We start from the raw sequence: 24,030 nt of genomic DNA, 5'->3' as shown, positions 1-24,030 counted from the left end.
AAGCCCTCTGGGATGGGCCGTCTGTTCATCCTGTTCATAAACCAATGGCCTAAATGTGCTTGGAGAAAGCAGCAAGGATCTTCTGTCAGGATTAATTTTAATAGCCCACAGTCAGTCACTGGGGAATCACAGCCCTGGTAATTGGCTTTAAATTACTATTTGCTGATAAAGAGAGAGATATGAGCTGAAAATTTGGTTCCTCATTTCAAACAGTTTGGATAACTAATGCAAGAATTTACTTTTAGTGTGGAGTGCATGCACTTTACAGCCTAAACCCTTGGGTAGCTGAAGAAAACCTTTTGTTTCAGTGGGATCAGTGAAATACAAAGAGGAGAAATGTGACATTTTGTAGAAGTATAGAATTTTAGAGCTGGAAGGGAAATGAATCTGGGAATTCCGCAGATGGCTTCACAGGCGAATTCTATCAAACATTTAGAGAAGAGCTAACACCCATCCTTCTCAAACTCTTCCAAAAGATAGCAGAGGGAGGAACACTCCGAAATTTGTTCTATGAGGCCACCATCACCCTGATACCAAAACCAGACAAACATATCACAAAAAAAAAAATTACAGACCAATATCACTGATGAACATAGATGCAACAATCCTCAACAAAATACTAGCAAACAGAATCCAACAACCCATCAAAAGGATCATACACCATGATCAAGTGGGATTTGTCCTAGGAATGCAAGGATTCTTCAATATACACAAATCAATGTGATACACCATATTAACAGATTAAGGAATAAAAACCATATGATCATCTCAACAGATGCAGAAAAAGCTTCTGACAAAATTCAGCACCCATTTATGATAAAAACTGCCAAGAAAATGGGCATAGAGGGAACCTACCTCAACATAATAAAGGCCATATATGACAAACCAACAGCTAATATCATTCTCAATGGTGAAAAACTGAAAACATTTCCACTAAGATCAGGAACAAGATAAGGATGTCCACTCTCACCACTCTTATTCGACACAGTTTTGGAAGTCCTAGCTATGGCAATCAGAGAAGAAAAAGAAATAAAGTGAATACAAACTAGAAAAGAAGTAAAACTGTCACTGTTTGCAGATGACATGATACTATACATAGAAAATCTTAAAGATGCCACCAGAAAACTACTAGAGCTAATCAATGAATTTGGTAAAGTTGCAGGATACAAAATTCATGCACAGAAATCTCTTGCATTCCTATACACTAACAACAATAGATCAGAAAGAGAAATTAAGGAAACAATCCTATTTACCATCGCAACAAAAAGAATAAAATACCTAGGAATAAACCTACCTAAAGAGGCAAAATACCTGTACTCAGAAAAAAATTAAACACTCATGAAAGAAATCAAAGATGACATAAACAGATGGAGAAATATACCATGTTCTTGGATTGGAAGAATCAGTATTGTGAAGATGACTATACTACCCAAAGCAATCTACAGATTCAATGCAATCCTTATCAAATTACTAATGGCATTCATCACAGAATTAGAAAATACAATTTTACAGTTTGTATTGAAACACAAAAGATCCCAAAGAGCCAAAGCAATCTTGAGAAAGAAAAACAGAGCTGGAGGAATCAGGATCCCCGACTTCAAACTATACTACAAAGCTATAGTAATCAAGACAGTATGGTACCAGCACAAAAACAGAAATATAGATCAATGGTACAGTATAGAAAGCCCAGAGATAAACCCACGAACGTGTAGTCACCTAATTTATGACAAAGGAGGCAAGAACATCCAATGGAGAAAAGACAGCCTCTTCAATAAGTGGTGCTAGGAAAACTGGACAGCTACATGTAAAAGAATGAAACTAGAACACTTCCTAACACCATACACAAAAATAAACTCAAAGTGGATTAAAGACGTAAATGTAAGACTGGACACTATAAAACTCTTAGAGGAAAACATAGGAAAAGCACTCTTCAACATAAACCACAGCAAGATCTTTTTTGACCAACCTCCTAGAGTAATGGAAATAAAAACAAAATTAAACAAATAGGACCTAATTAAACTTAAAAGCTTTTGCACAGTGAAGGAAACCATAAACAAGACAAAAAGAAAACCCTCAGAATGGGAGAAAATATTTGCAAAGGAAGCAACAAAGGATTAATCTCCAAAATATACACATAGCTCATTGAGCTCAATATCAAAAAAACAAACAACCCAATCAAAAAATGACATAAATAGACATCTCTCCAAGGAGGACATACAGGTGGTCAAGGGGCACATGAAAGGACGCTCAACATCACTAATTATTAGAGAAATGCAAATCAAAACTACACTGAGGTATCACCTCACACCAGTCAGAATGTCCATCATCAAAAAATCTACAAACAATAAATGCTGGAAAGGGTGTGGAGAAAAGGGAACCCACTTGCACTGTTGGTGGGAATGTAAATTGATACAGTCACTATGGAGAACAGTATGGAGGGTCCTTAAAAAACTACAAATAGAACTACCATACGACCCAGCAATCCAACTACTGGGCATATACCCTGAGAAAACCATAATTCAAAAGGACACATGTACCCCAATGTTCACTGCAGCACTATTTACAATAGCCAGGTCATGGAAACAAACTGAATGTCCATCAACAGATGAATGGATAAAGAAGATGTGGTACATATATACAATGGAATATTAGCCATAAAAAGGAATGAAACTGGGTCATTTGTAGAGATTGTGGATGGACCTATACTCTGTCAGAGTGAAGTAAGCCAGAAAGAGAAAAACAAATATCGTATATTAACGCATATATGTGGGATCTAGAAAAATGGTACAGATGAACATATTTGCAGGGCACGAATAGAGATGCAGACATAGAGAACAGACATGTGGACACGGTGGGGGGGGGGAGGGTGGGACGAACTGGGAGATTCGGGTTGACATATATACACTACCATGTGTACAACAGATAGCTAATGGGAACATGCTATAAAGCACAGGAAGCTCGGCTCAGTGTTCTGTGACGACCGAGATGGATGGGTGGGGGGGTGGGCAGGAGTTCTGAGAGGGAGGGGATACATGTATACATATAGCTGATTCACTTTGTTGTACAGCAGAAACTAACACAACATTGTAAAGCAATTATACTCAAATAAAATATTTTTTAAATAAAATTTAAAAATCTTTCAGTTAAAAAAACAAAAAGCACAGAAAGTAAAAAAAAAAAAAAAAAAAAAAAAGAATTTACTTTTAGTATGGACTACATGCACTTTACAGCCTAAACCCTTGGGTGGCTGACGAAAACCTTCTGTTGTGGTGGGATCACAGAGAAATACAAAGAGAGGAAATGTGACATTTTGTAGAAATATAGAGCTGGAAGGGAAATAAATTTGTGAATTCCTCAGCATAGAGCTTCCTATTTCTGATATCTGTGCAGAGAAATGTATTCCCCTTATTGCCCCTTCCACTTTTTTCTCTCCCTCTCGACCAAGTCCTTTCTCTTTCCTTTTTTCACTGTTTTTCTCAAACCCAATTCCAATTGCCTGTTCCTTCCCTTACTTTCTCTTCCCGAACTGGCCAGGCTCCTATCAGTTATTTGTGAATTTCTGTGCTGAAGGACAGACAGATGAGGCAGCTGGCAAGACAGGTCCATCGAGAAAGCACTTTGGGGGACTGACTGGAAGAGGAGAGCTGGTAAATAGTACACAGGTGTCAGCCATCGTTCAGTTAAGTCTTGGCTTTACCACTCTTAATTTTTCATTAGCTATGGTTGCTATGGACTTGACTCAAAGTTCAGCATGTTCCATTTCCACACAGATGCTTAAGAAAAACCACATTCTCACACACACACACACGAAAATATAATTTGTTTCACAGTTGTTTATGACCCTTGGTTTTCATCTCTTCTCCATGTGCTCAGCACGTACCAGGGCAAAGCAAAAGCGAGCCTTCCCTCCCCTCAGTCAGCTCTCTCACCCTGAAGGCCAGTCATCAATCAAGCCTTGATTTTCCTAACATTGATGAGATTGGGCTTTGTATTAGTCAGGGTTCATCAGAGTAAAAGATCCAATAGGGTGTATGTGTTTGTGTACTGACAATTTTACCAACCATTATGAGAGAGACAGAGAGAGAAGGAGAGAGAGAAAAGGAGAGGGAGGGAGGGAGGGAGGGAGGGAGGGAGGGAGAGAGAGAGAGAAGGAGAGGGAGGGAGGGAGAGAGGGAGAGAAGGAGAGGGAGGGGGAGAGAGAGAAGGAGAGGGAGGGAGGGAGAGAGGGAGAGAGAGAGGGAGAGAGAGAGGGAGAAGGGGAGAGGGAGGGAGGGAGGGAGGGAGAGAGGGAGAGAGAGGGAGGGAGGGAGAGAGGGAGAGAGAGAAGGAGAGAGAAGGAGAGAGAAGGAGAGAGAAGGAGAGAGAAGGAGAGGGAGGGAGAGAGGGAGAGAGAGAGAGAAGGAGAGAGAGGGAGAAGGAGAGAGAGGGAGAAGGAGAGAGAGGGAGAAGGAGAGAGAGGGAGAAGGAGAGAGGGAGAGGGAGAGGGAGAGGGAGAGAGAGAGGAGAGAGAGAGAGGAGAGAGAGAGAGGAGAGAGAGAGGAGAGGGAGGGAGAGGGAGGGAGAGGGAGGGAGAGGGAGGGAGAGGGAGGGAGGGAGGGAGAGAGAGAGGGCGAAGGGGGGAGGGAGAGGGAGACAGAGGGAGAGAGATTCATTTTACGAAACTGGCTCACGTAATTATCACTGCAGGGCAGACCAGCAGGTTAGAGACACAGGACTGATCGGCTGAGTCCCATGCATATTATAGAGGGCGATCTGATTACTACTCTTAAGTCCACTGATTTGAACGTTAATCTCAGCAAAACAACCACTTTCACAGAAACATTTAGAATAAAGTTTGACCAGATTTCTTCACTTGCTAAGCCTCTTGGTTAGTGATTAGAGAACTAGACAGTTAGTGCACCCGCTGTTAGGAATTCGGATTTGTATTATGATAACTTTAAGTCCTAAGTTATGTTGTGTAAAAGATTCTATCCCGTACCACTGAAAATATTTTCACAGTAATTATGGTTAACGTTTATATTAAAAGCTTAAGATGTGTATATATAGAAGGGTATTTCATTGAGAAGGGGAATATGGGGGAAACGCAGAGAGAAAAATTGTAAGAGGGAGATTCTATTAGTTAGTACCTGCTATATGCAATAGGGGAGATAGAAAAGCACAAATATAGCTCCTTGACAGAATTCCCTGACTTTACAAGTTTGTTAGAAAAGAAATCACCATGCACTATACAACCGGAGAAGCATAATATGTTCTAAGCACTATAGTTATGCTCAGAGAGCAATCTGGGTTGGAATAATCTAAGAAGGTTCAGGGAGAAGGTGAGACTTCAGCCTAAGATTTATAATGAGCTAGGGAAAAAGGGACAGCCTTCCACAAAAGGAAAACAGCTGGGGGCAAAATTCTGAGGCGTGAGAGAAAGCATCCTTGTTTTGAGGGCACCTGTGGCCCAGGATCAGAAGGGGGAATAAAGGCCTTCAGCTGCAGTCCAGGGACAGGGTGAGAAAGGCTTTGGGGGAGCTTGTCAGGGGACTGCTATCTGACAAGGGCCTTACTCAAGTACTTCTCATTTAGCTAGGGATGGAGCAGGTTACTTAAATTCTGGGCTTCAAAGCAGGGTTTATGCTGGGAATTTTGATACATTAAACTGATCAGAATGGGCTAGATTGCAAGGATACAGAAATGGCTTCAGCTGTGCTCCCTCAAGTAGCTTCAGATTTTATCTAGCCTTCTGTCTGACTGGGAGGGAATTGCTTGTGTTTATTATAGCACCATACAAAGGATGGAGAATATGTAAATTTTCCATATCAAAGAAGGGGGAGACTGATATTGGAGGTTATAGGGTCTTTCAAACCTCCCAGTGGATGTCTGTTATGATTATAGCATGCTTCCCACTATTTACTTTGGGACACAGCTCCTTGCTGAACTATAAAGAGAAGGTAAGAGCTAGGTGTGATGCTTATTATACTGCTTTCTTCAACAGCCTAAAAAACTTTCTCACAATTTAGAAGATTTTCAAATTGGTGTGGTAGAAAGAGCACCTGGGCATTTGTGTCTAAAATCTGATGTTCTCACTTAATAGTTTTGTGCCCTGGGAAAACTTCGGTTTTTGTGCCTTTGTTTTTCTATAGGCAAAATAGGGAACTGTGAAAGAGAGGTTCTCCACTGGCTTGTACAGCACCTCCCACCCCCATCACCTCTTGTGGGGCTTTGCAATCGTGTGTGTGTCTGTGTGTGTTGTGTGTATGCGCGCGCGCGTCGGGGAGGGGTGCGTTTTGTATTGTTACGAGGACTCAGGAGTGCCAAAGCAACTAGTGGGCAGAAGCCAGACACCAAATATCTTGCAATGCCTGAGGCAGTCCCGCAAACGAAGAAAAGTCCTGCTCCAAATGCCACAGAACCCCATTAAGAAACGCTCATGGTCCCTAAGGGTCCTTCCAAATTTAACGTTTGAGGACTTCACTAAGCCTCGCACTTGGAGGGCCACGCCATAGGCCAGAGCCTCCCGTGCCCGGCACATCCCCCAACCTCACCAACTGCCAACCAACTCATCACTCAAGCTTCCACATGTATTTCACTTCTCGGAGATACCTTCCCTGTTGTCTGTGGCCGTCTTATAATTCTATCGTTTGACTGTTACTTGATTAATGTCTGCCCCCCTCCCCCACTCGGTCGACTCCTTAAGGGCAGGGCCCAGAGCACTCACCTAATACTTTCTGAATATAACAGGCGGAGAGCGGATGCACAGAGGAAGAACAAGCGACTCGAAAGCGCGCCTCGCCGGCGTCTGACGTCACCCCGCAACTTCCGTTCCTTCCCGCCCCTCCGGCCACCCCTCCTCCCTGCCCGTGTTTGTTTCCGGCGTTTCAATAAAGCTCGATTCGGCTAGAAGAAGACTGTTCTTCCGGGAAAATGGCGGCTCCCGCTCGTTCGCCGGAGTCCCCGCCGGCCGCGGATCCGGCGCCAGCAGCAGGGGCTGCCGAGGACGCCGAGTGCCCGCCGCCTCGCCAACCTCAGGCCCCGCAAAATGTTATCGCTGCCCCGCGGCTTCGAGCCCCAAGCTCCCGAGGACTTGGGGCAGCGGAGTTTGGCGGAGCTGTGGGAGATGTTGAAGCGCCAGGAGAGACTTTTGCGCAACGTGTAAGCTTGGGTCCCGCCGAGTCACCGCCGGGCTCCTCGGGTTCAAGCTCCCTGGGACGCGTCCCTCCCGCCCCCACCCCGATCCCGTCCCTGGAAGGTGACCTTGCCTCAGTCAGGTCCATTCCAGGCCCACGGGCGAGTGGCCGGCCTACAGTCGCAGAGCCGACCGCGTCCAGCCAGGCGCGGGGCGCCTGTGGGGATGGCTTCCTAGCGTTTCAGCTCGTCATCAGCTCCTCGTTGGTTTTACTCAGCTCCTGTGTCCGTTCTCCGAAGGGGGAGATCTGTATCCCAAATCCTTTCTCCCCCGCTCCTCCCCAGTAGTGCCCCAAACATCTAGTCAATTTCATCTGTAGATCCCTATTTTTACAGGAACTGTAGGAAATGGGAAGAGTGGGATAAAAGAGTTGTTTTATTAAGCAAAGGAAGTTTGACTCCCACTCAGCTGGTAGACTTAATAGATTTTAGCAGAGGATCGGTATAATGAAAATGATTTTTTAGGAAGCTGATTTTAGCAGGTCGGTGCAGGATAGTTTGAAGGAATAAGAGGCAGAAGAGAGTAGGAGGATATTTTCAGAGAGGTTCCCAATAGGGGGGTTGTAAGAAAGTGAACTAGAAGGTTAGTTGTGGGATTGGGTAAACTTCATCAGGTATAGGATAATTTGAATATGTAGTCGACAGAGATGGCTGAAGTTTCCAGCCTGTATGGAACACTATTAATAAAAGTAGGAAAGTTGGGGGAGGGGAATAGGTCTGAGGTTGATTTACCAGAGCTGAGTTGATGGAAGAGTTAATTATATCTGATTAAAAGCTGGAGAAGTGGTCAGGAGGCTCGAGAGAGAGAGAGAGAAATGGTTGGGAAAACATAGGCATCGCAGCTGGAGACGGGTGTTAAGTTAGAATTGGGGGAATGAATGTAGTGTCATAAAGAATAGGGGTCCTGAGATGTAACCTTCCCTTCCCATTTTATTGTATGGCTGAAGAAAAGGAAATCAGAAAAGGAATTTCTGCCACTTAGCAAAAGGGGCAAATGATCACTTGGGGGGCTTCTTACAACTATTTTGACTTTGTGAGAATGGGATTTTAATCTATAGTGGTGAGTTAACTTTTTTGGTCTTAGGACCCCTTTTACTCTTAAGACTTAGCATCCTGAAGAGCTCTTGTGTGTCACATCTACTCATATTTATCACTGTCTTAGGAATTACACGTGAGAAACTTTAAAACACAAGAATACACAAGCACACACATTCTATTAGCCATGAGAGCAATGATATCATCCATATCATGTGGCCTCTGGCAAACTCCCCTGTACTCATGGTAAGAAATGAGAGTGAAAATGCCAAATAGTATCTTAGTGTTATTATTAAAATAGTTTTGATCTTGCGGATCCATCCACCTCCCCTCCCCACGAAGGTCTTGGAGATCACACTTTTAAAAACTGATGATTTGGGGGATGTCTTATATTAGTATCATGCTTAAAATACTTTTGCAGAAATTCTAATTAGACAAATGAGGCATATTCTCTATTCTCCCTGCGGCCCCTTCTTTTTGGGGGGTATTTGGATAATGATTATCTTATTTCATTCCTGTTTTGGGGCAGTTGGAAATTGGATTTTTGACTTAAAGATTGATTCTTCTCCCTTTGAGAATAATGCTTTTTTGTCTGTATATCTCAAGTTTAAAAACACGGCTGTCTCTAATGTATACTTCTTCTTTTCCTTTTGCCAGAAAATTCATTTGCAAATTGCCCGACAAAGGTAAAAAGATCGTAGACTCCGTCGCCAAACTGAAAGCTGCCATTGCAGAACGTGAAGAAGTTAGAGGAAGAAGTGAACTCTTTCATCCCGTTAGTTTAGACTGTAAGGAGAGGCAAAAAGCAATTACAGTTGTTGATGGGGACACAGATAAGGCCCAGAATTCTGACCAGATACTTGATACTTCATCACCAGTTCCTGGCTGTTCCTCTGTAGCTAACATCACATCATCTCATACAACCTCACAACAACAGGAACTGGCACATCTGACTCTCGGAGGCGATGCTGAGGTCCCTGAGGCTGAAAACACAGTGAGCGAACGCCTAGCTTCCAGCATCAGAACTGCCATGCCTTCCTCATCTGCAGCTAGTGAGCCCTTCACTCGGAATCGTGCTTCAAGTCAAGCAGAGGATCATACTAGCAGCTCGGACAACCTGTTTATTGATAGATTACAAAGGCTCACCATTGCAGACCCTGTTGAACACCACTCAGAAGAAAACCAGAGTCCTGAGAACTTGGCCGGCCTTTGGAGTGGGCTACAGAAGAAGCCTCATTACATGGAAGTGCTAGAAATGCGAGCCAAAAACCCCGTGCCCCTACAGCATAAATTTAAAACCAATATGTAAGTACCATCAGAAGCAGGCTTGTCACAGGAGCATAATGTCCGTTAAACTCAAAAAACTGGGAGAAAGGGCTTCCCTGGTGGCGCAGTGGTTGAGAATCCGCCTGCCGATGCAGGGGACGTGGGTTCGTGCCCCAGTCCGGGAGGATCCCACATGCCGCGGAGTGGCTAGGCCCGTGAGCCATGGCCGCTGAGCCTGCACGTCTGGAGCCTATGCTCCGCAACGGGAGAGGCCACAAAAGTGAGAGGCCCGCGTACCGCAAAAAAAAAAAAAAAAAAAAAAAAAAAAAAACTGGGAGAATGCTTTAAGGTCAGTGGACTTGGTGTGAGAACTACTTGTACTTGGGAATGAGGGTATTGTGGAAACAGGGAAACTAGCCTGGCTGGAGTGGAGGATTCGTGTTGAAAAATGCTTTAGTTTTTTTAGCCAAATAATTGAAAGGTCTTCAGTGACAGATGGAGTGTTAAATTTCAGGAGACTTCGGCAATGTCACATATTAAACATGGAGTTAGAGAACTTATTACAGTTTTTTCCAGAACCATTTTCTGGTATGTAGTTCCCCCTTTGACTAGACTGTAAGCTAAGGGGAAAACAATTGCAGGAGCTGATAGCCTTTCTCAGTAAAAAATATTTGTGTGCTCACTATATGTAAGCAGCAGATGCTGTGGCCATACAAGAGTAAAGATTCTGCTCCTTATGGAGTTTACGATCTAGATGAGGACTCGAGTCTTACACACTTGGAAGAACGTTAAACTGTATAATAATTTCAGGAGGAAGGGAGCTGAGAAGGGGTTAAAAAAACTGAAAGCAGATTTGGGCAGGAGGGGCAAATGAACCCTGCTTCTAAGGTCCTTGTCATAGTTTTGTGTCTGAGATCTTCAAAAAAACAAAAGCTCTTTGCAAAGAGTATTATTTATTTATATGCAAATATAACATTCAAATCAGGGAGTATATTTATTAGAATGTAACATCAGATACAAAGTCTAACCGCTACTGCCTTTGAAAAACTGAAAGCCTATATAGGTAAAAATACCTAAAACCAATTTTTTTGTTATAGAGACTTTAAAGTTTAGTCCTATCTTACCATTATTTTTAATTTTTATTTATTTATTTATTTATTTATTTTGCGGTATGCGGGCCTCTCACTGTTGTGGCCTCTCCCGTTACAGAGCACAGGCTCCGGACGCACAGGCTCAGCGGCCACGGCTCATGGGCCCAGCCGCTCTGCGGCATGTGGGATCTTCCCGGACTGGGGCATGAACCCGTGTCCCCTGCATCGGCAGGCGGACTCTCAACCACTGCGCCAACAGGGAAGCCCACCATTCATTTATATAACTTCAAATCTATTTCTTCTGCATAGGAAACCAAAATTATGTTACATTAATTTTTAGTTAGGAATAAAAAGTAATTGTTGATTAAGTAGTTGGCCATCTTGTGCGTGGTGAGGTATCTTTCCTCACTTCTAGGGAGGCAGAAGACCAGAAGCATCATCTAGTCAATATATACAACAGAGAATACACTGATCCTGGTTCTGTATTATGGTCATTTAGCTGGAAGTGGGAGGAGAATAAGGGAGTATCAATGAGGGTTCCCAAGGGAAGTTTATGAAGAGACAGAGACAGAGGTGCAGTTATCAGAACAGGCTGGGCCTTGGTGAGTCAGGCTGTAGACAAATGGAGGTTGGGAGGTGGGATGAGGGTGTCCTTTGGCTTCTTTTCTGCTCTTCCTTTGGCCTCCTACATGCTCTTCTGGCTCTTCTGGATGCTGCCCATCATCTACTTCTAGTCCAAGTCTTCCCAGAACTTCAGATTTGCGTAGCTGTGAAACCCGACCATGTGGGGGTGATCTGTGGCACCTTAGGTTTATCAGGTACAAAGTAGAACTAATTTCTTCCCAAACTACTTTCTCCCATATTCCCTAACTCAGTCGTGCCACTACTTTCTTTCTTTCCCTCCTTTCCACATCTGCTAGCCATGGAACCTCAGTATATTTCCTTGACGTTCATCTCTAATCATTCTTATGTTCATCCTTTCTCCTGTCAAAGTGAAGACTCTCATCGCTCTCTTGGGCTATAGTTGTGGTCTGTCCTGGCCTAGTCTTAACTCTACCAGTCCATCCTCTCCACTGCCGCCAGAGTGCAGCTTGTAAAATGTAAACCTGAACCTGTTACCTATGTAACAGGTAATAGAAGTCTTCACTGTAGACTGGACCCAGCCTACTCGAGTCCCCAGCTGTATCTTGCTGCCTTTTCCATTTTTTCCACTTCCTGTGCTTCCTGTGTGCTGCAGCCCTGGTCACTCCTCACTCCCTGCTGGGATGCCATCAGGGATCCATCCCATCATTTACATGCCGAATTCTTACTATTCTGAGACTCCTCAAATTGCACTCTTTTGAAGCGCTTCTAACAACCACCCTGTCTCCTATTACAACTGGCCGTTGCTGCCTTTTTGTTCCAGTGTACCATGTGTGGGCCTATGTCATAGCACCTGTGATATTATACTGCACTGAAACTGTTTACAAGTTTATTTCCCTCTGCTGGACAGTAAGCCCCTTTGCAAATGTTTCTGAATGAAGAAAATGAAAACAGACTTCAGCTCAAGTATAAGCTTTGAAGACAGAAGGGAAAGGCAAAGAGTCTATCTAAACCTATTGTCTGTTAGAGCAACGCACTGTCAAATTACTTGCCAAAAAGGTGCCAATTTAAATATTTCTGTTTTTGAGGTAAATATGTTAAAAAAAAAAAAAAAGAACGTTTTATCTACACATGTAAATAGTGGTAAAGGGCTTACTATTATTTTTGTAGAATTAACTGCCAAGGTTAAAGGCCACATTTGTGTGTATGAATGTTGCAAATGTGTGTCTATGAAAAGGAAGTAGTCTGGTGGTGTAACATAAGTGTTGCCTCCTTCAGATTACCTTCACATCAATGTGATTCACTGAGTCCTTGTCAGAGGAGGGGGTCTCCTGTCTCCTCAGAAGAGAGACGGCACAGGGACAGGAAGCATCTCGATGACATCACAGCAGCCCGGCTTCTGCCACTCCACCACATGCCTACACAGTTGCTCTCCACGGAAGAGTCGCTGGCACTTCAGAAACAGCAGAAACAGAGTTATGAGGTATTTAGGATATGACTTGTTTCTTGTCTGCATGTTGGACGCTGCTTGAGTAAGTCAGAATTTACTCCAGGTGGTTCACGGAGAGCGGGATTTAGTAGAAGGGATTAGGTGCTAGAGACATGGTCAACTGACGCCATCAGGTCTCAGATGTGTGCCTCTAGCTTGCAGAGTCTCAAGTTTGCTGGAACTGCAGGGAACAGCTGGAGATGATCACAGCTACCTGTGACATCCAGGTGGTTGTTTGCCAGGAAATGTGGGGAGACTACTGCAAAATTTCACATCTCTGAAAGCCCAGGCTGTAGGTAGTAGTAGTATTGCTTCTTTGTCTTCCACCTTAAAAAACCTATGCGAGAGCTTGTCAGTGGTGGAATCTAACTGGAACCCTGCTAAGAGAATCAGGGAAGTGCGGTTTCTAAGCTCCTTCACTACAGGGAGAGCAGGAAGAGGGATGGGGAGGTGGTGGCGTGTTAGGAACAGACAGTTGGGGTCGGATACGCAGGCCTGCAGGCCCTTGTGAAGACTGAAGCATCTTCTACTTTTGGTCACTTAATTTTGGATAGCACTTTCTTCAAAGATCTGTGTGTTCTGCATGAACTTTAAATATTTATGTTGACAGTTTGGGTATAAAATAATGGATGGGAGAAAATTAAGTGTGAGGACCATTGGGAGGAAAGAAAGGGTCTGATACACTTAGATAGTAATAATTTGACCCTCCAGGAAAATAGCAGCCAAACCTAGTTTTGCTTAGGTAGATTTTAATCGGGTACTATATATGTCAGTTACTACAAAATTAGGTTATTCTGCCTTGGCTTTCCATAAAACCTCCATTGGCATGGATTGGGATTTTCAAGGCAGTCCTTTTTAAAAGCCAGTTTTCTTCCTCTCGGTGCATTCAAGTTATTGCCTAGTTGTAACTAAGCATGGAAGAATTATTTTTAAAGTTGTCTATTTGATCCTAAATGCCTGTCCGAAGTTATTTTTAGGTTGAATTAAAACATTCAGTTTGGAATTGGTTTCCTTGGTAGTAGTAGTTCCACTTCAGTCCCACCTACCTGTGCTATCCGTCATGGCCTTAGGGGAGGGACATAAACAAGTTCCAGTGGTTTGGCGGGGGCAGCCTGAGAAAAGTGAAGAGCCAGAGTAGGAATGAGCATTGCCACCTGCCATCAGTCAGTGATGGTGTCCTTGCATGTATAGAAGCACATTGCCAATGTCTAAGATTTACTTAGACTTTTTACTGCATAGTACTTTTCATGGGAGTTAATTTGGAGAGGGATAATCAGTTTTTAGTATTCTTTGATTTTCACTGTGGCACTGAAATGTAACTCTCAAGCCTGGAAGCCATGATTTAATCTAGGAAAGAAGATTCTTCCAGTTGGAGGATCAGTACAGTATTAGTGATTTTTGACATTTGATAGCTCAGATTGTTCTTCAGGATTGTATATACACATGCACGTGCCCACATACTTGAAAATGTTTTCATGTTTATAACTGTCGTAGTGCTAAGCTGATTGCTCAGTTTCTCACGTAGAGGTGGATATTTCAGTGCACTTGGTTTATCAGTGGAAGTCTGTCATCACCACGATAGCAGGCTAGTAGTAGCTCTCCCCAGCCCTGCCATGTGGTGTCTGTGGTAGGCACAAGTCAGAGTGTGGTAGAGAACACTGACTGGGCTGGAATGCCCCTTTATTTCCGGTTGTGTTCCAATGACTTCTGTTGAAAAACTGTAGGGAAAAGGTGTGAGTGTGTAATTTTTGCTTCATTTTTTGTTTTAAAGGAGATGCAAGCCAAGCTCGCAGCACAAAAATTAGCTGAAAGGCTGAATATTAAAATGCAGAGCTATAATCCAGAAGGGGAGTCTTCGAGGAAATACCAAGAAGTAAGGGATGAAGGCGATGATCAGTCCTCCGATGATGAATTCTGAAGATGGGCATTTGGATCTTCTCCTAAATCTCTGCCTGTTGAGATCTCATTATCTTACATCAGACTTTCTAACAAGTATCAAGATCAGTGTCAGACATTGTTGAGAGAAAGAATTTTGTCAAGTTACAACAAGGAAGCTATAAAAATAGCCCACTTTCAGAAGTTAACTTTCATGTGCTTGAAAAGTTTAATATTTGAATATTGTGTTTAATCACATTATATTAAACTTTTGCAGTATGTTGTGTGTTGGTCTGATATTTTAGTATAGTAGAGCACATTTTTTTCTCTAAGCCAAATGAAAGCAGGTGATTAACTGCTTTTTTCTTTATACTTACCTGTACCAAATAGCATTTATTACATGTCTTTCAGTGAATTATTTAGTTGTCCCAGGCATCACCTTAAATGAATTATGAAAATATAGTTCTCTCCTTTTTTGAGTAATGAAGGGAGCAATCTAGAGAATTTTGTGCATGCTGCATGGGGTTGTTACAGGATTGGATGTGAAATACCAAGAAAGACACTCATAGAAATGCTTAAAATGTTTGTTTCCTTCTGTCTTCCCTTAGGAAAAATGTTTTCTTTCTTCTGATTAGGAATAAGGGGTACTTTTAGTTGATGCTGGAGGGTGGATGGTCTTTCTAGGTGACCAGATTTGTCTGGAGTAACATGAGGAACAGGAAAAGTAAGATGATTGATGTATGTGAAGGGAGTAGCTGTTCATAGGCCTGGCCTGACTTGACTTCATTGTTCTAACAGATGATAGGTTCAGTTTGATAAGAAAACCAAAAATTTTTTTAAAGCCACAATTGGTTTGTTATCAATATATTGCTTTTTCCCCCCTAAAAGAGGCTTATGTACACTGCAAAAACCTCAATCTCATATATATATATATGTAATTTTAAAGGACTATGGTTGTCTCCAGAGAAATTAACACATATGTTATCAAAGTTTTCTTTGTCTAATATGTTGGTGCCTTTAAATAGTATTGAAAGAATAAAATATTAATTAGAGCAACTTCAAAATTCTAATAGTGATGTTTTACTGGTGCTTAATTAAATGTAACTTAACTTTAAAGGAGACTTCGTTTATGAAATTTGATGGAGAATACACTTAGGCAGATGTACGTGTGATAGGAAGGGCTCAGTTCTATGTCATGTCCTTCCAGGAACAGCTACTGCTTTCCGTCTCCCTTTTGCCCTCCTCCCAACAAAAAGCAAACGTAGAAATATGCTGAGCAAACAATTCCATTATTTTTAGTTTTTAAAACTAATTGTAAATGATTTCACATCCTAAAGTTATTTGATGCTCCTTCTTTATGGAATGAATACATGTTATTTCTGGAAAGCTGGATCATGGGAGGGCTCACATGCACACATACACACAGTCCCCCTGTAGTCCTACCACCGAGAGGGGGCCTCTGTTAACATTTGGGTACGTGTACATATGCATGCCTTTCTGTGTATAGCTATACATTTCTATTTTCACTAATACAGTCACACACTGGTTAACAATCTGCTCTATACATTGTAAACATTTTCACATACTAAATATTTTGCATTTTAGATAGCTGCAGAATATTCCATTTTATGGGTGTACCATAACTTTAAAAATCAACTTGTTGATAAGTGAGGAAAACTGAGGCATAGCAGTAGGTTTCCACATCTAGCAAGGGAAGGAATCGGGCCTCAAAGTCAAGCCGTCATCTAACCCCAAAGCCAATGCTCTTCACCAATGAATGTTTATCCTGCGAATGACCCCCAGAAGACAAAATGATATTAACAAACTGACTGGAGAGGAACCAAGACTGCCGAGCAGAAGGACGTGCTCTCACTTCCTCTTGCAAGAACACCAGAATCACAACTAGCTGCTGGACAATCATCGACAAGAACACACTGGAACTCACCAAAAAAGATACCCCACATCCAAAGACAAAGGAGAAGCTATAATGAGATGGTGGGAGGAGCGCAATCACAGTAAAATCAAATCCCGTAACTGCTGGGTGGGTGACTCATAGACTGAAGAACACTTATACCACAGAAATCCACCCAATGGAGTGAAGGTTCTGAGCCCCACGTCAGGCTTCCCAACCTGGGGGTCCAGCAATGGGAGGAGAAGTTCCTAGAGAATCAGACTTGGAAGCCTAGTGGAAATTGATTGCAGGACTTCAACAGGACTGGGGGAAACAGAGACTCCACTCTTGGAGGGCACACACAAAGTAGTGTGTGCATCAGGACCCAGGGGAAGGAGCAGTGACCCCAGGGGAGACTGAACCAGACCTACCTGCTAGTGTTGGAGGGTCTCCTGCAGAGGCAGGGGGTGGCTGTGGCTCACCGTGGGGACAAGGACACTGGCGCAGAAGTTCTGGGAAGTACTCCTTGGCGTGAGCCCTCCCAGAGTCTGCCATTAGCCCCACCAAAGAGCCCAGGTAGGCTCCAGTGTTGGGTTGCCTCAGGCCAAACAACCAACGGGGAGGGAACCCAGCCCCACCTACCAACAGTCAAGTGGATTAAAGTTTCACTGAGCTCTGCCCAGAGCAACATTCAGCTCTACCCACCACCAGTCCCTCCGATCAGGAAACTTGGCACAAGCCTCTTAGATAGCCTCATCCACCAGAGGGCAGACAGCAGAAGCAAGAAGAACTATAATCCTGCAGCCTGTGGAACAAAAACCACATTCACAGAAAGACAAGATGAAAAGGCAAAGGGCCATGTACCAGATGAAGGAACAAGATAAAACCCCAGAAAAACAACTAAATGAAGTGGAGATAGGCAACCTTCCAGAAATGCCAAATCCTCAGAGGGCAGACAGCAGAAGCAAGAAGAACTACTATCCTGCAGCCTGTGGAACAAAAACCACATTCACAGAAAGATAGACAAGGTGAAAAGGCAGAGGGCTATGTACCAGATGAAGGAACAAGATAAACAGCCAGAAAAACAACTAAATGAAGTGGAGATAGGCAACCTTCCAGAAAAAGAATTCAGAATAATGATAGTGAAGATGATCCAGGACCTCGGAAAATGAATGGAGGCAAAGATCGAGAAGATGCAAGAAATGTTTAACAAAGACCTAGAAGAATTAAAGAACAAACAAACAGAGACGAACAATACAATAACTGAAATGAAAACAACACTAGAAGGAATCAATAGCAGAATAACTGAGGCAGAAGAATGGATAAGTTACCTGGAAGACAGAATGGTGGAATTCACTGCCACAGAACAGAATAAAGAAAAAAGAATGAAAAGAAATGAAGACAGCCTAAGAGACCTCTGGGACAACATTAAATGCAACAACATTCACATTATAGGGGTCCCAGAAGGAGAAGAGAGAGAGAAAGGACCAGAGAAAATATTTGAAGAGATTATAGTAGAAAACTTCCCTAACATGGGAAAGGAAATAGCCACCCAAGCCAGGAAGTGCAAAGAGTCCCAGGCAGGATAAACCCAAGGAGAAGCATGCCGAGACACATAGTTATCAAATTGGCAAAAATTAAAGACAAAGAAAAATTACTGAAAGCAGCAAGGGAAAAATGAAAAATAACATACAAGGGAACTCCTATAAGGTTAACAGCTGATTTCTCAGCAGAAACTCTACAAGCCAGAAGGGAGTGGCATGATGTACTTAAAGTGATGAAAGGGAAGAACCTACAACCAAGATTACTCTACCCGGCAAGGATCTCATTCAGATTAGACAGAGAAATTAAAAACTTTACAGACAAGCAAAAGCTAAGAGAATTCATCACCACCAAACCAGCTCTACAACAAACGCTAAAGGAACTTCTCTAAGTGGGAAACACAAGAGAAGAAAAGGATGTACAAAAACAAACCCAAAACAATTGAGAAAATGGTCATAGGAACATACATATTGATAATTACCTTAAACGTGAATGGATTAAAAGCTCAAACCAAAAGACACAGGCTTGCTGAATGGATACAAAAACAAGACCCATATATATGCTGTCTAAGAGACTCACTTCAGACCTAGGGACACATACAGACTGAAAATGAGGGGATGGAAAAAGATATTCCACGCAAATGCAAATCAAAAGAAAGCTGGAGTAGCAATACTCATATGAGATAAAACAAACTTTAAAATAAAGAATGTTACAAGAGACAAGGAAGGACACTATATAATGATCAAGGGGTCAATCCAATAAAAAGATATAACAATTATTAATATATATGCACCCAACATAGGACCACCACAATACATAAGGCAACTGCTAACAGCTATAAAAGAGGAAATCAACAGTAACACAATAATAGTGGGGGACTTTTACACCTCACTTACACCAATGGACAGATCATCCAAGCAGAAAATTAATAAGGAAACACAAGCTTTAAATGACACATAGACCAGATAGATTTAATTGATATTTATAGGACATTCCATCAGAAAACAGCAGATTACATTTTCTTCTCAAGTGCCTACAGAACATTCCCCAGGATAGATCACATCTTGGGTCACAAATCAAGCCTCAGTAAATTTAAGAAAATTGAAATCATCTCAAGCATCTTTTCTGACCACAACACTATGAGATTAGAAATCAATTACAGGGAAAAAACCGTAAAAATAAAAAAACACGTGGAGGCTAAACCATACGTTACTAAATAACCAAGAGATCACTGAAGAAATCAGAGGAAATCAAAAAATACCTAGAGACAAATGACAATAAAAACACAATGATCCAAAACCTATGGGACACAGCAAAAGCAGTTCTGAGAGGGAAGTTTATAGCTATACAAGCCTACCTCAAAAAACAAGAAAAATCTCAAGTAAACAATCTAAACTTACACCTAAAGGGACTAGAGAAAGAAGAACAAACATAACCCAAGGTTGGCAGAAGGAAAGAAATCATAAAGATCAGAGCAGAAATAAATGAAATAGAAACAAAGAAAACAATAGCAAAGATCAATAAAACTAAAAACTGGTTCTTTGAGAAGATAAACAAAATTGATAAACCATTAGCCAGACTGATCAAGAAAAAGAGGGAGGACTCAAATCAATAAAGTTAGAAATGAAAAAGGAGAAGTTACAACAGACATGGCAGAAATACAAAGCATCCTAAGAGACTACTACAAGCAACTCTATGCCAATAAAATGGACAACCTGAAAGAAATGGACAAGTTCTTAGAAAGGTATAACCTTCCAAGACTGAACCAGGAAGAAATAGAAAATATGAACAGACCAATCACAAGTAATGAAATTGAAACTGTGATTAAAAATCTTCCAACAAACAAAAGTCCAGGACCAGATGGCTTCACAGGTGAATTCTATCAAACATTTAGAGAAGAGCTAACACCCATTCTTCTCAAACTCTTCCAAAAAATTGCAGAGGAGGGAACACTCCCAAACTCATTCTATGAGGCCAACATCACCCTGATACCAAACCCAGACAAAGATACTACAAAAAAAGAAAATTACAGACCAATATCACTGATGAATATAGATGCAAAAATCCTCAACAAAATACTAGCAAACAGAATCCAAAAACACATTAAAACTCTTATTTGTATGGAAATATGTTAATATAAATGTTTCAGACATTACATGAAATTTCTAAAAATCTTATATGTTCTGGTATAATGTTATAAGTTATTACTTTAAAATGTAAATCTCAGAAATAACTAAAAAAATCAATAAATAAAATCAAGTTGTTTCACTTGTTAATTATAATGTAACCTGAAAACAGTGATGAGATCAACATCTTAAAATATAATCACATCTGTATAAAAGTGATTTATTTCCAAAAGGTACCTTTCTAGAAGTGAATTGCTAGGTGAAAGTACAAGTTTTTGAGACTTGATGTCCATTACTCCCCACAAAGACTGTTTCCTCTAACATTCCCACTTAGCAATATATCAAACTCCCAGAATTGTAAATTGCTATTTTAAGATATTTGCCAATAATTACAGAAAAGGACTACCATTAAACTGTGTGTTTCTTTGATAACAAGGGAAGGTTGAGAGTTTTTTCATGTTTATTGACCATTTACATTCATTGTTTTGACCACTGCTAGTCATATATTTCCTATATTTTCTTGGAGAGTTTGCCATTTTTATTGGTTTATATGTTTTTTTATGAATTAAGATGTCCATTTTTTTTCATGTGTTGTTACTGTTTTCATGTGTTACTTGCCTTTTAATACAGTTGATGGTGTTTCTGTGAAGTTTTCTTTAGGAGTCTACCTTTGCAGGTGCGTGTGCTAGAGCCTGCCTTCCCTACCCCAAGGATGGTTACAGATTTATCCTTATTTTCTTTTAGTACTTTAAAAAGTTTCACTTTTATACTTCTTTTTAACTCAGAAGGAAATTTTTAATCCATGTCAAATTTATTTGGGAATATTTTTTTTTTTTTGTGATACGCGGCCCTCTCACTGTTGTGGCCTCTCCCGTTGCGGAGCACAGGCTCCGGACGCGCAGGCTCAGCTGCCATGGCTCATGGACCCAGCCGCTCGGTGGCATGTGGGATCTTCCTGGACCGGGGCACGAACTCGTGTCCCCTGCATCGGCAGGCGGATTCTCAACCACTGCGCCACCAGGGAAGCCCTCTTTAACATTTAATATCCCTCTCCTTTTCCCCTGCTGTGTATGAGTTCCAGTTCACCAACACTTGATATTGCCAGACTTTAACTTTGGCCAGTGTGATGCTGATATATTCATTGTGGTTTTATTTTGCATTTCTCTAATTAGGAACAAATTTGAGCATCTGCCTATGTTCATTAGTCACTGCAGTTCTTCTTTTGAAAAGTGCCCATTCAAAACTTGTCTCTGTTGTGTTCATGTCAGCTGTCTTTTACTCATTGATTTGTATATATTCTTGGTACTAATCATTATTGAGTTACATCTGTTGTAAATATCTTCTCCTTCTCTGATTATTTTTCATTCTTGTCATGGTTTTTTTTTTTTTTTTTTTTTTTTTTTCCGGTATGCGGGCCTCTCACTGCTGTGGCCTCTCCCGTTGCGGAGCACAGGCTCCGGACGCGCAGGCCTAGCGGCCATGGCTCACGGGCTTAGCCGCTCCGCGGCATGTGGGATCCTCCCGGACCAGGGCACGAACCCGTGTCCCCTGCATCGGCAGGCGGATTCTTAACCACTGCGCCACCAGGGAAGCCCCTTGTCATGGTTTTTTGATGAATAAAAATTCTTCATTTTAATGGCAAATCTATTCATCTTTTATGTTTAGTGTCTTTTGTGTCTTTTTTTAAGGAATCTTTTCCTATCTTTAAGTCATGAAAATATTATCTTTTAAAATCTTTTCATTTAAAAAATGCTTTATAATTTTCCATTCTTACTATGTTATGTTTTGATTCCCCCTGGGATGTATTTGCGACTGCGTGAGGAAGGGTCCTTTGTATAGCTGCTGGTCCTGGCACCATACAGTGCCCTTCTGCCATTCATCAAGCATCTGTATAAGCCTCTGGTCCTTTCTGGGTCCTCTCTGTTTCTCCATTCCATTAATCTATTTGGGCTAATATTACACTACTTTATTTACGATAGCTTTATGATAATGCTGGAGTGAAGCCTGCCATCCTATTCAAGAGTGGGTTGGCTATTTTTGGCCCTTTGCATTTTTAAATTTAAATCAATTTTAGAATCAGCTTGCCATGTTCCACAAAATAAAACAACATATATATGTCTCTCTCTAAATGTATATATATATATATATATATATATATATATACACACACACACACACATATATATATCCTTGGTAGTACAAATCTACATTTTCAAAAAACTGCTTGATATTCTGATATTAATTTTTTTTTAATATATATGATCCAATTTAAAAAAATTTTTATTTATTTATTTATTTATTTTTGGCTGTGTTGGGTCTTTGTTTCTGTGCGTGGGCTTTCTCTAGTTGCAGCAAGCAGGGCCCATTCTTCATCGCAGTGCATGGGCCTCTCACTGTCGCGGCCTCTCCTCTTGCGGAGCACAGGCTCCAGACGCACAGGCTCAGCAGTTGTGGTGTACGGGCCTAGTTGCTCTGTGGCATGTGGGATCTTCCCAGACCAGGGCTCGAACCCATGTCCCCTGCATTGGCAGGCAGATTCTCAACCACTGCGCCACCAGGGAAGCCCTAATTAACTTTTTATTTCTGTATTTTGAGACTTAGGAGATTTGGACACTTGCCATTTATAAACTAACTTACTCTTTCAACTAGGATGACTATTATTAGTCTATACAAGTTAAATAGAAAATTCACAATGCTGTTTTAGCGTAGGTACCTAAAGTATTGTGTAGTTTTGATTGAGAAGAGTTAGCAAGTAAGAAAGAATTTTTTAAAAAAATATTAAAGTTCGGTTTAAACAGGAAAAACAGACTGAATCTGCAGTCATGAACTCTTACCTTCAATTTTCAAGGGATTATGTTGAGAAGAAAGTAAAGTGCTAAAATTTGAGGCTTTACCGGATCTGTGGAAGAGGTTATGAGGATTAATCTCACTACATAATAGTTATCTATAAGGTAATTTTCATTTTCATAGGACCTGGCTCTAATCCACATCGCATTCTCAGGGGAGCCAGGAGCTGTGAGTCAAGGTGTAGGTAGATAGCTTGTGGGATTATCCCTCTTTCCTGTAACAGGGATTGAAGTCATTTGCTCAAGGGCACTAAGAGCAGCGAAGAAAAGAACCCAGCACTTGAGATTTCTGGGCGCTGGACCCATGGATACCACAAATCAAGGTCGCGTGTGGGCTTTAAAAAGTGCTACTGCTAAGCAAGAGATCAGGTTACTCTGGCGGTATTTGTCCTGTCTCTATGACTTACACTACAAAGGAGCTTTTTTTCTTCTGATAAGTTTTGTACCTGGAATGTTTTATTTTTCAGCATCTTAAAACTGTGTGACCATTTTGGCCACTGCTGCTATCTTGATCCTTCCCTCCTCACTTGGTACCGTAGTTGACTGCATAAATATTTTTAGGAGAAGAGATGCCAGTGAAAGTGACATCCGGTATCACGGGCTTTCTTCAGAGGACCCAGTAAATCTTGCGGTTGACATTTTTCAGGCTTTGTGACAATTTATAACACTAAAAGGAAGTAAAATTGTTAGAAAAAAAAAAGATTCTTTGTGTAGGAAAAGTTGAGAGTGCCTATGCTAAACAAATGAAAGGGTTCCACATCCCGCTTTTATGAGGAGCATATAGAGTCATCTACAAAATATGGCAAATTGTGTTATTGATTAGCTCTTTGACAGGGAAGGGAAACTTAAAGCTATTATTTTAATTTCTGGCTAAAGTGAGGAAGCTTTGATACAGGGCCGATGAAATAAACCTCGTGTTGGATAATACTGAACTAGAGCCAGACCACAAATCAGAAGCGATTCTGAAAGTACAGCATAAAAGCCTGAACAATTAAATATGATCTATTACGTCCCAGATGATTTTAGAAAACTTGGAATTAAAAAAAGGCAAAAAAGAGGGTAAGCCCCTGGAATAGCATTAGATTATTAGATTTAGGATTTAAATGCCACTACTTCC

At 41.4% G+C, this 24,030-nt stretch overlaps 1 protein-coding gene and 1 long non-coding RNA gene across 3 annotated transcripts in view; one reads left to right on the top strand and one right to left on the bottom strand.

Moving 5' to 3' along the window:
- The window catches only part of LOC131752184 (uncharacterized), a 75,482-nt gene extending 68,712 nt beyond the window's left edge, over positions 1–6,770 (bottom strand). For both annotated transcript variants that reach the window (XR_010839800.1, XR_010839801.1), the window contains exon 1: positions 6,704–6,770. This is a non-coding gene — a long non-coding RNA (uncharacterized lncRNA). The remainder of the gene's footprint in view (positions 1–6,703) is intronic.
- Positions 6,771–6,848: 78 nt separating this feature from the next.
- Positions 6,849–19,762, top strand: POLR2M (RNA polymerase II subunit M). Its single transcript, XM_059056291.2, has 4 exons — positions 6,849–7,137; positions 8,863–9,510; positions 12,423–12,627; positions 14,405–19,762. The coding sequence occupies exons 1-4, from the start codon at positions 7,025–7,027 to the stop codon at positions 14,549–14,551; spliced, it is 1,113 nt and encodes a 370-aa protein (XP_058912274.1). The 5' UTR covers positions 6,849–7,024; the 3' UTR covers positions 14,552–19,762.
- Positions 19,763–24,030: the final 4,268 nt, after the last annotated feature.

The sequence above is a fragment of the Kogia breviceps genome, chromosome 3 (assembly GCF_026419965.1).
Source record: "Kogia breviceps isolate mKogBre1 chromosome 3, mKogBre1 haplotype 1, whole genome shotgun sequence".
Classification (NCBI taxonomy): domain Eukaryota; kingdom Metazoa; phylum Chordata; class Mammalia; order Artiodactyla; family Physeteridae; genus Kogia; species Kogia breviceps.
The sequence above is the reverse complement of the archived record's forward strand: the minus strand, read 5'-3'. Positions and strand labels throughout refer to the sequence as shown.

Excerpts from the sequence above, each read along its gene's own strand:
- POLR2M (XM_059056291.2), top strand. The coding sequence starts at position 7,025 with ATGTTATCGCTGCCCCGCGGCTTCGAGCCCCAAGCTCCCGAGGACTTG. Across the intron at positions 7,138-8,862 it reads GAGAGACTTTTGCGCAACGT|AAAATTCATTTGCAAATTGC; the intron begins GTAAGCTTGGGT and ends TCCTTTTGCCAG. Across the intron at positions 9,511-12,422 it reads CATAAATTTAAAACCAATAT|ATTACCTTCACATCAATGTG; the intron begins GTAAGTACCATC and ends TGCCTCCTTCAG.